Genomic DNA, 15,014 nt, shown 5'->3' with positions numbered 1-15,014 from the left:
GTGATTCTCACAGACCACGCCTCTAAACAGCTCGATAACCAATTGATCTACAGTTGAAGGTCACATGACCGAACAGCAGCTCATAAAGTGCAGTACGCAAATTCTGCCACCAGAGGGCGAAAACGAGCAGATATACCGCTGCTGCCGTCACCATAGCGCCCCACTCCTTCTCACACTCTACAATCGGTCCTTTACGGCCTATTACCTCACATGGGTCATGAATCAGGCAGTACTGGATGAACATGACAGCCATGCAGAGGTGCCAGGTGGTAAACTCTGCTCTGCTATGTCTGCTCACATCAGGAATCTCTAACGTCTACAGGGGGGGATCAGCAGCAAACCACACGGTGTGATACTACAACTCCCAGCATGCCATGAGCTCTAGCTCCGCTCATCCCAGGTCAGGAACACAATTCTACACCGGCAGTGAACACTGACACTACTGCAATACCACTCACCTGAGTCATAACCCACATGACGCCTGGTATCTCAGTAGTGTTGTGTGTCAGTGTTCACTGCTGGTCTAGAATTCTGTTCCTGGGCTGATATGATGATGATTTTCATTCTTCTGCTTCTTTTGTTCTAAGAGTCATAACTTTTTTTTTATTATTATTTTCCGTCGGCGTCTGACAGCTTGTTATTTACTATATAATGTCCCAAAAGACTGGAAAGAGTTGTTAAATGTAGCAAAAGGCTGAAAAGGAAAAAAAAAGCCACAATCCGGCCATCACTCCTTGTCTTTACTGCGGTCACTGTGCGGTGAAAATCAGCTGGTAACGATTCTCCAGGGTAAGGAGATTATTAGTTTATTTTTTGTTTTTATTGTCAGGAAAAATTAGAACTTAGCAAAAATATATATATATATTTTAAAATAACTTTTTATACATAGATTTATATTTATTACTATTTTCTTTATATTATAGAATATTAACATTCACTTGTGTCACCATTTTCTGAGACCCCTCGCTGATGTCTTTATTGGTACCATTTTGGGGTCTTTTGTTCCCAACTGAGGGGCAGCACCAGGTTCCAAATACCTTTTTTTTTTCTTCTATACGGTATTTCCTGTCTGGATCAAATAACTTTATATTTCCACAGATCGAGACTTTTTCAGATACTAAATATGCTTTCATTTTCTTTTTTTTTATTGAATTATTTTTTTTTTTTAGAATTTTAAAAACTTAACCCGGTATTCATTCACCAGTGCATCATGTAGTGGGAAAGGGATAAAAGAGTACACCTCCCCGTGGCGACAGATCTCACCCTGCACAGAAGTGCCGCTTCTCGCCGCCAGGGGGGGGGGGGGCATCAGCCAGGATCCTGCAGGTAAAATAAGACTCTGTACACACAGTGCGACATCAGCCTTTATTTTTTCTATAAACAGACAGTAACGAGACGCCGGAGCAGCTGTCACCACGGAGGAGACATGGGTTGCGGGTTCTGTAGATAAGACATGACGACAGCGGAGATGGATAACCTGCGAGGACAGAGAGAGAATAATTAAAGGGGAAGTGCGACTTCATCATGGGGGGCACAATAATGTATGCGATGACCCCCTCCCCCACTTACATGAAGCTGCTCATCATCTGCTTGGTGTCCTCGGAGCTGCGGGAATTGGCGAAGCTGATGAAGGAGCAATAGACGGCGATCCAGGCACACCACTTCAGCTGCAAGACATCATATGTATATAGACATTGCTTATAAAACTACAACTCCCAGCACTTCCCGCTGTCAAGACATGTTGAGAGTTGTAGTCTTTTATATCCTATATAAGCAGAGGTCATGGCCCCGTATGTCCACACACCTATAGGTGACACTCACCTTCAGCATCAGGCCGCACATACTGAAGATCATCCCCAGCAGGTTCATGTAGTCTGGGGTCGGGTCGTCCAGTGTGGGTGAGTTCTCCGATGTGGGGGGTTTATACCTAAATCAGACATAAAAGGTGATTATTCATGTAACGCTCACCATCACTGGGATGTCCAGAGTTAGAAAAACATGGCCGCTTTCTTCTATTATCAGCACCACAATTGTCGGCTTCTGGTATGTTTTTAGAGCTGAGCTGCAATACCATATCTGACCAGTGGACAGAGGGGGCGCTGTTTTGGAAGAATGAATCCTAGGATTAGAAAATCCTGGCTGCTATGTGTCATATGATATCTATGAAACATGGCCGCCTATGTAGGAAAGACAGAAACTAGACGAGACCCTAACATGCAGCACAGATACGTAGAACGGGGTCTCCCATCTTATATACTGGGGTATTTGGACTAGAAGGTGCTGAGGGTCTCGGGGCTGCAGATCGGTGACACTAGAACTTTCTGTCATCCTCGCCCCTGCTGGAGATGGCTGATAACAGAGAGCAATAGATTGTGTTTCCCTGCAGAGCAGATGGGCGTTAGACATATTATATTGCAGCCTTCAGTTTCGGACTATGGAAAAGCAACGTGGAATAAAGAGATAAACCCGCGCCGGGATCATCGGTCCGATGACTCCAAGGCCATGAAGTCACGATGCTCGGCCGTGCGGAGGCTTAGCTGGAATACACGTGTCACCCTGTTCCCGGAAGAGCAGGATCGCCCTGCAGCCCCGGATTATGTGTCCCTGGAAAAGAAGATCCTATAGATTAAAGGGGCAATTATACCAGGATGGAGCCTGGATCCTCACACTGAGTAAGGTAGCGGCAGAGCTCTGTACAGAGCACCGCTCCCCCGGTGCATAGACCTATCCCAGCTGTACTCACAGATTCACAGCCTGCTGCCACTACGGCACTCGGGGGACAGGCAACCTGTGCAGGGGTCTGCCGGGGGTCTACAAGGTGCAGTGCAGGCTTCAGGGGAGCCGACTTACACATAGGATGTAATGTATCATATAATAATCATTTTTATTGCAAATTACCGGTATACATTTTTTTTACATCAATATTTTATCCGTCTCATGGAACAAACTCCTGTACACACTGTGTCACTACGATGCCGGCGTCATTAGCGTAACACTAAAGGAGCCCATAAACCCCCAATAAGAGTCACCGCAGGGCAATCCCTCCATATATACCCATAATGGCCTCAGCCGCGCATCAACGAGGGCAAGAGAGTCAGCGGCTGTCGGTATCTCTGATGGCCACTTATCTCCTCTGAGAGCAAACGAATGGGACAGATCTTCAGCATGCCCAATCCATCCCCCTCACCCCATCATCGGGGAAGCCCCAAACACATCAGATGGTCGGATGGTTCGGAAGAATTCCTCGGACCTTGCTCCAATGTGTACAAGGGCCTTTAACAGGCTTAAAGGGATATCCTAGCTAAGTTCAATGTTGCTTGGAGTCTCTGAAAATACTAATCTTTGTCATACTCATCTACAGGCCTCTCCTGGATCCCTCCTGTGATCGGCTGCAGTGGTTAGGAACTATGAAACACATCAATCATGGGGTTTAATGGCCAATATCAGAGGGTTCTCTGTACCTGGCCGTGAGAGCAAAAAACCCCCAGGCACAACCCCCCCCCCCCCCCCCGCAGCACAAATTAGGGTGCCAACCTCCGCTGCCAGGAAGGGACATTAGGGATAAAGTAGGGACAGGTTTAGCCTGTACTCTCTCCTGGTCGGTGTGGAACCTAATTTGGATATTCCCTAATACTACATTTTGCATTTTTTTTGTTTTGCCTATTGTGGATTGTTTAGTCCTTTTTAGATAATTTATTAAAAGTTAAATTTTAGGGGTCTAATCTTCTATAGGTTTTCGTATTTCTTGCGCTAACCTGGCACTTTTATGGATTAAGTGGAAATGGACATTCCTTTTAAGCCAAGATCCTTCTTGTACAGTGAGACTGCTAAGTGGTGGCACATGGCCAAGGCGGGCAGGTAATAGAAATAAAAAGGGTTATAGGATGAACAAGATTGGATAAGATCTACGTTCAACCATAACTATGAATTCCTAGAATTAAAAATGATTTCCCATCCAAAGTAGAGCAGATATCTGTGCGCACCCGGCGACCCAGGGATCGGGGCTCCGCACAGCGGGGTGGACCCGGCGACCCAGGGATCGGGGCTCCGCACAGCGGGGTGGACCCGGCGACCCAGGGATCGGGGCTCCGCACAGCGGGGTGGACCCGGCGACCCCGGGATCGGGGCTCCGCACAGCGGGGTGGACCCGGCGACCCCGGGATCGGGGCTCCGCACAGCGGGGTGGACCCGGCTACCCCGGGATCGGGGCTCCGCACAGCGGGGTGGACCCGGCTACCCCGGGATCGGGGCCCCGCACAGTGGGGTGGCTCTGCTCATGCTCGGCATCTGCCCCATTCATCATCCATAGGGGCTGCAGAGAAGCAGAGTGCGGCCATCCCAGCAGTCACACAGATAATGAATGCAGCAGAAAGCGAGTATGATCACGTCCGCCCCATGTGCACAGCGCAGATCGTGGGGTCCCAGGGGGCTATCCTCTATACATTGGATAGGGCATCATTTCTACTTGTAGAATTAACCCTTTAAGTAGTATACTGAGTATCTAACACTCTGCAGCCTCAATGTGCAGGACAGGTCCCGGCTTAAAGGGGACGTGCATTAAATTAAAATGTAATTCTATTGGTCACGTAGTGACGGCCACAAAAAGAAAAAACTTAAAGCTGCAACATTTCGCCATACTGTCCTCTGGTACCATCCACAGGGGAGAAGTGCCACGTGATCACTGGAGCCAATCAGCGTCTTGCATCTGACTGTGCACCATTAATCACTATGGCTCTGACATTAACCCCTCCGTCTCCATTCTGAGGCAGTATCTCCGCAGCCCCCTCACCTCTGCACCTTGGCCGGTCTCCTGGGGTCGCTCCCGATATTCCCGGTCATGTTTTCTCCCTTCCTTTCCGTGTAGTAAGACAAATCTGCGGCTAATCAGGGAACTTCCGGCACAGGGACCGGAAGTAAAAGAAAATAGTCCAGGTGAACCGGAAGTGCTTCCGAACCACGTGGCCTTGTGTACACCGGCGCGCGCATAGCGTCACGTGATCGGTTCACTGCTGCGCGAAATACAAGACCCAGAATCCTCTTCTGCTCCCAGAGACTCTGAATGAAGGTGAGCGACGGACTAGAAGTCCCAGCAAGGCCAGAATGGTCTTCAGTACGGTCACCTTCTCCATAGTCCTAGATGGTAATTCTGCCCCACGCTGGGCCCTGTCCCTGTACAATGGCCCCAGCTGTGTGTGATCCTGTCACTTCTGTATCCTGCAGTATTTACAGGAGGGGCCATGTCCTTCCCAGCCCCCAAACCGAGACCCCCGGAGCTGCCCCGATATCTGCACCGCAGGCTGCTGTGTGCCCAGGGGGCGGTGCGGGCCGTACGCTACAACGGTGAGAACCCCCCCCCGACAACCCCTTCACATAGCTCCTCCCTCCTGACTGTGATCCTGTGGTGGGAGGAGCAGACTGTCACCTAGCTCCTCCCTGTTGGCTGTGTGCCTCCCTGTGACCCTTCTCTCCTTGCGGTTGGCAGTGGACGGTAATTACTGTATGACGTGTGGCAGTGACAAGTCTCTGAAGCTGTGGAATCCGCACAAGGGCACCCTGCTGAAGACGTACTCCGGGCACGGATACGAGGTGCTGGACGCGGCAGGGTAACCGTCCGTCATTACAGGTCTTATGGCCGGGGTCGGTGTGAGGGTAAACAGTGGATCCATTCTGTGATCAGTAAGATCCCCACCTCTGGATCCCACTGCCTGGACCCAGGGCTCCCCCATATAATGAGCCACAGGATATGATCTGTAGGAGTTTCTTACCTCTTTGCTGTTCGGTGACAGAATCATTCCTGCCTACATAAGATGGGAGAGTCTGATACATTTGTATTCAGGGTTCTCCAGGTTTCTGGATTCCCCAGTGATTACAGGGGGTCCACTATGAACCCCACAGTCATCTGATGGTGGCAGCACTGATTGCCCTCTCCTGGAGAGAAGCCGTATTACACTCTCATTGATTGGATGAGCGGGGTCCCCGGTGTGGGTTTTTTTGGGGGAGAGTTCTCATTTTACGTCTCTTTCAGGTCTTGTGACAACAGCCAGATCTGTTCCTGCAGCTCAGACAAAACCGTCGTCCTGTGGGATGTGGCGCAAGGTCAGGTTGTTCGGAAGTTTCGAGGACACGCAGGGGTGAGCGGCGCTTACCATTACTGATGTAGTACGAGCCGGTAAATGATTGGATTCAATGGAAGGGGAGTAGTCATCCCGGGCAACCAATCAGGACACTGCTATTACTTTTCTAAAAACTTTGGCTGGTATGGCCGATTGGTCCACATTTGTCACTGGTACTAAAGGAATCGTCCCCAAATATAGACTGCAGCGACACAAAGCTAAATCCAGGAATATGTTTCTAGAAATTGTAGTGTCGCTGCGGAGCCACATCCACGGATCCATCCTACTTACGAGTTCTGCCTTTACTTTCTGTGTAAACACGGCAGCGATCAGCTGATGGCGGCACATCTCCTTCTGTACACACGGCAGCGATCAGCTGATGGCGGCGCATCTCCCCCTGTACACACGGCAGCGATCAGCTGATGGCGGCGCATCTCCCCCTGTACACACGGCAGCGATCAGCTGATGGCGGCGCATCTCCCCCTGTACACACGGCAGCGATCAGCTGATGGCGGCGCATCTCCCCCTGTACACACGGCAGCGATCAGCTGATGGCGGCGCATCTCCCCCTGTACACACGGCAGCGATCAGCTGATGGCGGCGCATCTCCCCCTGTACACACGGCAGCGATCAGCTGATGGCGGCGCATCTCCCCCTGTACACACGGCAGCGATCAGCTGATGGCGGCGCATCTCCCCCTGTACACACGGCAGCGATCAGCTGATGGCGGCGCATCTCCCCCTGTACACAGGGCAGCTGCTACATGTCCTTTTCGGGGTAGGCTATCACTTTGAGTGTAACTTGCCGCCCCCACACATGATTTGTGGTGATAGAATGGTGTGGGGACATTGGCGGTCTCACCGTCTGACGTGCTTCTGCGTCTCTCTGCAGAAAGTGAACTGCGTGGCGTTTAATGAGGAGTCCACTGTGATCATGTCAGGTAACGTCCTTTTCCCTTGCTTGTGTGATGTTCTGCAGACGCCCCTGAACATGCAGTGATCTGGCGGTCGTCCTCCTGAGCGCTGAGTGTCACTTTTTTTCTGATCTCTCAGGATCTATAGATTCTTCTATCAGGTGCTGGGACTGTCGCTCCCGCAGACCGGAGGCCATACAGATCCTGGATGAAGCCAAAGACGGGATCTCCAGCATCAAAGTGTCCGACCACGAGATCCTGGCCGGGTCTGTCTCATTATTCTGCTTCCTTATGTCTGTCATCCTGTGTTGGGAGCAGCAGACGGGGACGTTGCTCCTGTGTCACCCCGTAGTGGGAGGAGCAGACAAGGACGTTGCTCCTGTGTCACCCCGTAGTGGGAGGAGCGGGCGGGGATTTTGCTTCTGTGTCACCCCGTAGTGGGAGGAGCGGGCGGGGACGTTACTCCTGTGTCACCCCGTAGTGGGAGGAGCAGACGGGGACGTTACTCCTGTGTCACCCCGTAGTGAGAGGAGCGGGCGGGGACGTTGCTCCTGTGTCACTCCGTAGTGGGAGGAGAGGGCGGGGACGTTGCTCCTGTGTCACCCTGTAGTGGGAGGAGCAGGCGGGGATGTTGCTACTGTGTCACCCCGTAGTGGGAGGAGAGGGCGGGGATGTTGCTACTGTGTCACCCCGTAGTGGGAGGAGAGGGCGGGGATGTTGCTACTGTGTCACCCCGTAGTGGGAGGAGAGGGCGGGGATGTTGCTCCTGTGTCACCCCGTAGTGGGAGGAGAGGGCGGGGATGTTGCTCCTGTGTCACCCCGTAGTGGGAGGAGAGGGCGGGGATGTTGCTCCTGTGTCACCCCGTAGTGGGAGGAGAGGGCGGGGACTTTGCTCCTGTGTCACCCCCGTAGTGGGAGGAGCAGGCGGGGATGTTGCTACTGTGTTACCCCGTAGTGGGAGGAGCAGGCGGGGACGTTGCTTCTGTGTCACCCCGTAGTGAGAGGAGCGGACGGGGACGTTGCTCCTGTGTCACCCCGTAGTGGGAGGAGAGGGCGGGGACGTTGCTCCTGTGTCACCCCGTAGTGAGAGGAGCGGGCGGGGACGTTGCTCCTGTGTCACCCCGTAGTGGGAGGAGAGGGCGGGGATGTTGCTCTTGTGTCACCCTGTAGTGGGAGGAGCAGGCGGGGACGTTGCTCTTGTGTCACCCTGTAGTGGGAGGAGCAGGCGGGGACGTTGCTCCTGTGTCACCCTGTAGTGGGAGGAGCAGGCGGGGACGTTGCTCCTGTGTCACCCTGTAGTGGGAGGAGCAGGCGGGGACGTTGCTCCTGTGTCACCCTATAGTGGGAGGAGCAGGCGGGGACGTTGCTCCTGTGTCACCCTATAGTGGGAGGAGAGGGCGGGGACGTTGCTCCTGTGTCACCCTGTAGTGGGAGGAGCAGGCGGGGACGTTGCTCCTGTGTCACCCTATAGTGGGAGGAGCAGGCGGGGACGTTGCTCCTGTGTCACCCTATAGTGGGAGGAGCAGGCGGGGACGTTGCTCCTGTGTCACCCTATAGTGGGAGGAGAGGGCGGGGACGTTGCTCCTGTGTCACCCTGTAGTGGGAGGAGCAGGCGGGGACGTTGCTCCTGTGTCACCCTATAGTGGGAGGAGAGGGCGGGGACGTTGCTCCTGTGTCACCCTGTAGTGGGAGGAGCAGGCGGGGACGTTGCTCCTGTGTCACCCTGTAGTGGGAGGAGCAGGCGGGGACGTTGCTCCTGTGTCACCCTATAGTGGGAGGAGCAGGCGGGGACGTTGCTCCTGTGTCACCCTATAGTGGGAGGAGAGGGCGGGGACGTTGCTCCTGTGTCACCCTGTAGTGGGAGGAGCAGGCGGGGACGTTGCTCCTGTGTCACCCTATAGTGGGAGGAGCAGGCGGGGACGTTGCTCCTGTGTCACCCTATAGTGGGAGGAGCAGGCGGGGACGTTGCTCCTGTGTCACCCTATAGTGGGAGGAGAGGGCGGGGACGTTGCTCCTGTGTCACCCTGTAGTGGGAGGAGCAGGCGGGGACGTTGCTCCTGTGTCACCCTATAGTGGGAGGAGAGGGCGGGGACGTTGCTCCTGTGTCACCCTGTAGTGGGAGGAGCAGGCGGGGACGTTGCTCCTGTGTCACCCTGTAGTGGGAGGAGCAGGCGGGGACGTTGCTCCTGTGTCACCCTATAGTGGGAGGAGCAGGCGGGGACGTTGCTCCTGTGTCACCCTATAGTGGGAGGAGAGGGCGGGAACGTTGCTCCTGTGTCACCCTATAGTGGGAGGATCACTCATCACTGTGACTTCTCCTCCTTGGCTCTAGGTCTGTGGATGGGAATCTACGCCGTTATGACCTGCGGGCGGGCGAGATGTGTGCGGATTACGTTGGCAGTAAGTTCTCTGTTAATTTTCCTCGGCACCTGACAGCAGTGTGCAGCCATGTTTTATGCCTCCTACTAGCAGCTGATGTCCTGAGGGAGAAGGCAAAGCAGCGGACAGTGCGATTACAGAGCAGACGCCTCATACACAGGAGCTCACTGGGCCAGGAGGGGATTACTAGGCCAGCATTACCCTATAGTGACCGGTTAATGTTGTTACTTTCCCATAGACCCCATTACGTGTGTGAGTTTCAGTCAGGACTCGCAGTGTCTCTTGGCCTCCTCCCTGGATTCCTGCCTCCGCCTCCTGGATAAGGACACAGGAGAACTGCTCGGAGAGTGAGTAAAATGTGCTCCAACCCCAGTGCCGCCCTCGCCCCCACACTGCCGCCACAAAATTATTTGTAAGGAGCTGGGGAGTGAGTTTGTGACACCTAGTGGTCGGCAGTAGTTATTACAAGTATTACCGTTTGCCCTGTAACCATGCGTCCTCTGTTCTTCACCAGGTACTCTGGACACAAGAACTCTAGCTATAAACTGGACAGCTGCCTCAGTGAGAAGGACACGCATGTGGTGAGCTGCTCCGAGGACGGCACCGTCTGCTTCTGGGACCTGGTGGAGGTGAGGACTCGCGTAGCTCAATCTTCAGGATTACATGTGGCCGCTGCTTGAAACCTTAAACCAGTCGAGGTTTCTAAGCGAGAGACCACTCCATGGATGAGACCTTGTTGAAGTCTCAGAAGCTCCGACCGCTGCTCTGTCCTCCCTCTTCATAATGAACCTTTACCTTTTAAAATGGGCTGTGGCCCACTCCAGTGTTAAAGTTAGGCAGATAGCGAGACCCCATACATATCGCATCTGCAGGGTATAACTCCGAACCTATACCTCCAATGGTAGATGATGACATAATAGGGGGCAGTATTATAGTAGTTATATTCTTGTACATAGGAGGCAGTATTATAGTAGTTATATTCTTGTACATAGGGGGCAGTATTATAGTAGTTATATTCTTGTACATAGGGGCAGTATTATAGGAGATATATTCTTGTACATAGGGGGCAGTATTATAGTAGTTATATTCTTGTACATAGGGGGCAGTATTATAGTAGTTATATTCCTGTACATAGGGGGCATTATTATAGTAGTTATATTCTTGTACATAGGAGGCAGTATTATAGTAGTTATATTCTTGTACATAGGAGGCAGTATTATAGTAGTTATATTCTTCTACATAGGGAGCAGTATTATAGTAGTTATATTCTTGTACATAGGGGGCAGTATTACAGTAGTTATATTCTTGTACATAGGGGGCAGTATTACAGTAGTTATATTCTTGTACATAGGGGGCAGTATTATAGTAGTTATATTCTTGTACATAGGGGGCAGTATTATAGTAGTTATATTCTTGTACATAGGGGGCAGTATTATAGTAGTTATATTCTTGTACATAGGGGGCAGTATTATAGTAGTTATATTCCTGTACATAGGGGGCATTATTATAGTAGTTATATTCTTGTACATAGGAGGCAGTATTATAGTAGTTATATTCTTGTACATAGGAGGCAGTATTATAGTAGTTATATTCTTCTACATAGGGAGCAGTATTATAGTAGTTATATTCTTGTACATAGGGGGCAGTATTACAGTAGTTATATTCTTGTACATAGGGGGCAGTATTACAGTAGTTATATTCTTGTATATAGGGGCAGTATTATAATAGTTATATACTTGTATATAGGAGCAGTATTATAGTAGTTATATTCTTGTACATAGGGAGCAGTATTATAGTAGTTATATTCTTGTACATAGGGGGCAGTATTATAGTAGTTATATTCCTGTATATAGGGAGCAGTATTATAGTAGTTATATTCCTGTATATAGGGAGCAGTATTATAGTAGTTATATTCTTGTACATAGGGGCAGTATTATAGTAGTTATATTCTTGTACATAGGGGGCAGTATTATAGTAGTTATATTCTTGTACATAGGGGCAGTATTATAGTAGTTATATTCTTGTACATAGGAGGCAGTATTATAGTAGTTATATTCTTGTACATAGGAGGCAGTATTATAGTAGTTATATTCTTGTATATAGGCGCAGTATTATAGTAGTTATATTCTTGTATATAGGAGCAGTATTATAGTAGTTATATTCTTGTACATAGGGAGCAGTATTATAGTAGTTATATTCTTGTACATAGGGGGCAGTATTATAGTAGTTATATTCCTGTATATAGGGAGCAGTATTATAGTAGTTATATTCCTGTATATAGGGAGCAGTATTATAGTAGTTATATTCTTGTACATAGGAGGCAGTATTACAGTAGTTATATTCTTGTACATAGGGGGCAGTATTACAGTAGTTATATTCTTGTACATAGGGGGCAGTATTACAGTAGTTATATTCTTGTACATAGGGGGCAGTATTACAGTAGTTATATTCTTGTACATAGGAGGCAGTATTATAGTAGTTATATTCTTCTACATAGGGAGCAGTATTATAGTAGTTATATTCTTGTATATAGGAGCAGTATTATAGTACTTATATTCTTGTATATAGGAGCAGTATTATAGTAGTTATATTCTTGTACATAGGGAGCAGTATTATAGTAGTTATATTCTTGTACATAGGGAGCAGTATTATAGTAGTTATATTCTTGTACATAGGGGGCAGTATTATAGTAGTTATATTCCTGTATATAGGGAGCAGTATTATAGTAGTTATATTCCTGTATATAGGGAGCAGTATTATAGTAGTTATATTCTTGTACATAGGAGGCAGTATTACAGTAGTTATATTCTTGTACATAGGGGGCAGTATTACAGTAGTTATATTCTTGTACATAGGGGGCAGTATTATAGTAGTTATATTCTTGTACATAGGAGGCAGTATTATAGTAGTTATATTCTTGTACATAGGGGGCAGTATTATAGTAGTTATATTCTTGTACATAGGGGGCAGTATTATAGTAGTTATATTCTTGTACATAGGGGGCAGTATTATAGTAGTTATATTCTTGTACATAGGGGGCAGTATTCTAGTAGTTATATTCTTGTACATAGGGGGCAGTATTCTAGTAGTTATATTCTTGTACATAGGGGCAGTATTATAGTAGTTATATTCTTGTACATAGGGGCAGTATTATAGTAGTTATATTCTTGTACATAGGAGGCAGTATTATAGTAGTTATATTCTTGTACATAGGAGGCAGTATTATAGTAGTTATATTCTTGTACATAGGAGCAGTATTATAGTAGTTATATTCTTGTACATAGGGGGCAGTATTATAGTAGTTATATTCTTGTACATAGGGGGCAGTATTATAGTAGTTATATTCCTGTATATAGGGAGCAGTATTATAGTAGTTATATTCCTGTATATAGGGAGCAGTATTATAGTGGTTATATTCTTGTACATAGGAGGCAGTATTATAGTAGTTATATTCTTGTACATAGGAGCAGTATTATAGTAGTTATATTCTTGTACATAGGGGGCAGTATTATAGTAGTTATATTCTTGTACATAGGGGGCAGTATTATAGTAGTTATATTCTTGTACATAGGAGGCAGTATTATAGTAGATATATTCTTCTACATAGGGAGCAGTATTATAGTAGTTATATTCTTGTACATAGGGGGCAGTATTACAGTAGTTATATTCTTGTACATAGGGGGCAGTATTACAGTAGTTATATTCTTGTATATAGGGGCAGTATTATAGCAGTTATATTCTTGTACATAGGGGGCAGTATTCCATCACCCGCCTTCCCTCTTCTGTCCTGCAGGGATCCCTCACACTCAGGCTCCCGGTCAGTAAAGGAGTTGTACAGTCGCTCTCATATCATCCCACTGAACCGTGCCTGCTGACCGCCAGTGAGGGTGAAGTCCAGGTTTGGAGGGGTGAGCCTGCGGAGGACGGTGGCAGCGGATCACAGTGACTTTGTTTTAATTTAATATCACAAATAAAGTCTGACATTTTGGAAACAATCCTTTATTATTTCCACGCCCATTACCCCGACTTCCTTCCCCTCCCCCACCTAGAACGACTTAAATACATAATAACATTACTTGGTTTACAGTTCAGGGCAGAGCATTATGTGTATCACTAGCGACCCGCCCATCACATTCTAGGACTACTACTCCCATGCACCGCAGAGCGGGAGCTTTGGCTGGCCGAGCGCTTTCCTACACCGGTATAGTGCTGTGTAGACCCAGCGTGGTGTATCGGCACACCGTCACATGCTCTAATCTCACGCCTGGGTCACCTCTACCACGCTCCTGTGCGGAGGCCGCCTGGGATGGAAGCTCAGTACAGACTGACAGCCAGGAGCAGCATGCAGCGTGCAAACCCTGACGGACATCGGTCCGCACATCATCAGTCCTGCTCCTTCTCCTTCTCCCGGGTGGATAAATCCGCGTGTCTCTGCGCAAATGTCTGGGCTACAAGCAACGGGAAGACCAGGGTGGCATCAGCGTAGACCTGTGGAGGAAACGGGAAGGCGTCATACTGCCTATAGACGAAATCCGTAAACAAGTTAATGTTCATCAACTCGTCCACGAGGGGCAGTATAGTGCGGAGGCGCTATTATCATTAATAACAAGGTAGTGTTATAGAAGAAAAAAGGAGCCATGCAGTCCAAAATATTTAGGATAGATATAGGGATATCCATACATATGAAAAAGATTAGTCTGTTCTAATCTATTTCCTATGTATAGATATCCCTATATAAGATGGAATAAAGACAAGAACTTTCTAAATATTTTGCACTGCCCGGGTCCTTTTGTTTTTTTCTCTCTCTGATTCTACCGGTCGACGGTATAGGATCCAAGGAAAATAATTCGGGAGCTGCTGCTTTATCTACTACACAGTGAGGCTTTTCTACAAATTTACTTTTTTGTGAGGTAGTGTTATAGCAGACGTATTCTTGTACACGGGGGGGGCAGTAGTATAGTTGTCGTATTCTTGTACACGGGGGGGCAGTATTATAGTAGTTATATTCTTGTACATGGGGCAGTAGTATAGCAGTCGTATTCTTGTACATGGGGGGCAGTAGTATTCTTGTACACGGGGGCAGTAGTATAGCAGTCATTCTTGTACACGGGGGCAGTAGTATAGCAGTCATTCTTGTACACGGGGGCAGTAGTATAGCAGTCGTATTCTTGTACACGGGGGGAGGCAGTAGTATAGCAATCGTATTCTTGTACACGGGGGGGGGGGGGCAGTAGTATAGCAGTCGTATTCTTGTACACGGGGGGGGGCAGTAGTATAGCAGTCGTATTCTTGTACACGGGGGGGGGCAGTAGTATAGCAGTCGTATTCTTGTACACGGGGGGGCAGTAGTATAGCAGTCGTATTCTTGTACACGGGGGGGCAGTAGTATAGTAGTCATATTCTTGTACACGGGGCAGTAGTATAGCAGTCGTATTCTTGTACATGGGGGGCAGTAGTATTCTTGTACATGGGGGGCAGTAGTATTCTTGTACATGGGGGGGCAGTAGTATTCTTGTACATGGGGGGGCAGTATAGCAGTCGTATTCTTGTACACGGGGGCAGTAGTATAGCAGTCGTATTCTTGTACACGGGGCAGTAGTATAGCTGTC

The 15,014-nt window shown here is 48.7% G+C and overlaps 3 protein-coding genes across 9 annotated transcripts in view; 1 reads left to right on the top strand and 2 right to left on the bottom strand.

Annotated features, from left to right (window-relative positions):
• Positions 1-1,346: 1,346 nt before the first annotated feature.
• On the bottom strand, positions 1,347-4,948 carry WDR83OS (WD repeat domain 83 opposite strand). The gene is made up of 4 exons (XM_073654316.1): positions 4,790-4,948; positions 1,822-1,927; positions 1,570-1,667; positions 1,347-1,477 (listed from the first exon to the last, which is right to left on the bottom strand). The coding sequence occupies exons 1-4, from the start codon at positions 4,837-4,839 to the stop codon at positions 1,411-1,413; spliced, it is 321 nt and encodes a 106-aa protein (XP_073510417.1). The 5' UTR covers positions 4,840-4,948; the 3' UTR covers positions 1,347-1,410.
• WDR83 (WD repeat domain 83) lies at positions 4,911-13,400 on the top strand. Of its 2 annotated transcripts, XM_073654314.1 has the most exons (10): positions 4,911-5,065; positions 5,221-5,340; positions 5,483-5,603; positions 6,026-6,131; positions 7,005-7,053; positions 7,166-7,292; positions 9,359-9,426; positions 9,644-9,752; positions 9,920-10,034; positions 13,199-13,400. In XM_073654314.1, the coding sequence occupies exons 2-10, from the start codon at positions 5,238-5,240 to the stop codon at positions 13,349-13,351; spliced, it is 951 nt and encodes a 316-aa protein (XP_073510415.1). In that variant the 5' UTR covers positions 4,911-5,065; positions 5,221-5,237; the 3' UTR covers positions 13,352-13,400. The 2 variants fall into 2 exon arrangements, with proteins under 2 accessions (XP_073510415.1, XP_073510416.1); XM_073654315.1 differs by lacking the exon at positions 5,221-5,340.
• Positions 13,401-13,485: 85 nt separating this feature from the next.
• The window catches only part of LOC141167018 (deoxyhypusine synthase-like), a 44,807-nt gene continuing 43,278 nt past the window's right edge, over positions 13,486-15,014 (bottom strand). For all 6 annotated transcript variants that reach the window (XM_073654306.1, XM_073654307.1, XM_073654309.1 and 3 more), the window contains one exon: positions 13,486-13,893. In XM_073654306.1, the coding sequence (XP_073510407.1) occupies positions 13,789-13,893 (105 nt within the window). In that variant the 3' untranslated portion in view covers positions 13,486-13,788. The remainder of the gene's footprint in view (positions 13,894-15,014) is intronic.

Source organism: Phyllobates terribilis, unplaced genomic scaffold, assembly GCF_046119375.1.
Source record: "Phyllobates terribilis strain yellow unplaced genomic scaffold, ASM4611937v1 Scaffold_11__3_contigs__length_659146591, whole genome shotgun sequence".
In the NCBI taxonomy this organism is placed as follows: domain Eukaryota; kingdom Metazoa; phylum Chordata; class Amphibia; order Anura; family Dendrobatidae; genus Phyllobates; species Phyllobates terribilis.
The sequence above is the reverse complement of the archived record's forward strand: the minus strand, read 5'-3'. Positions and strand labels throughout refer to the sequence as shown.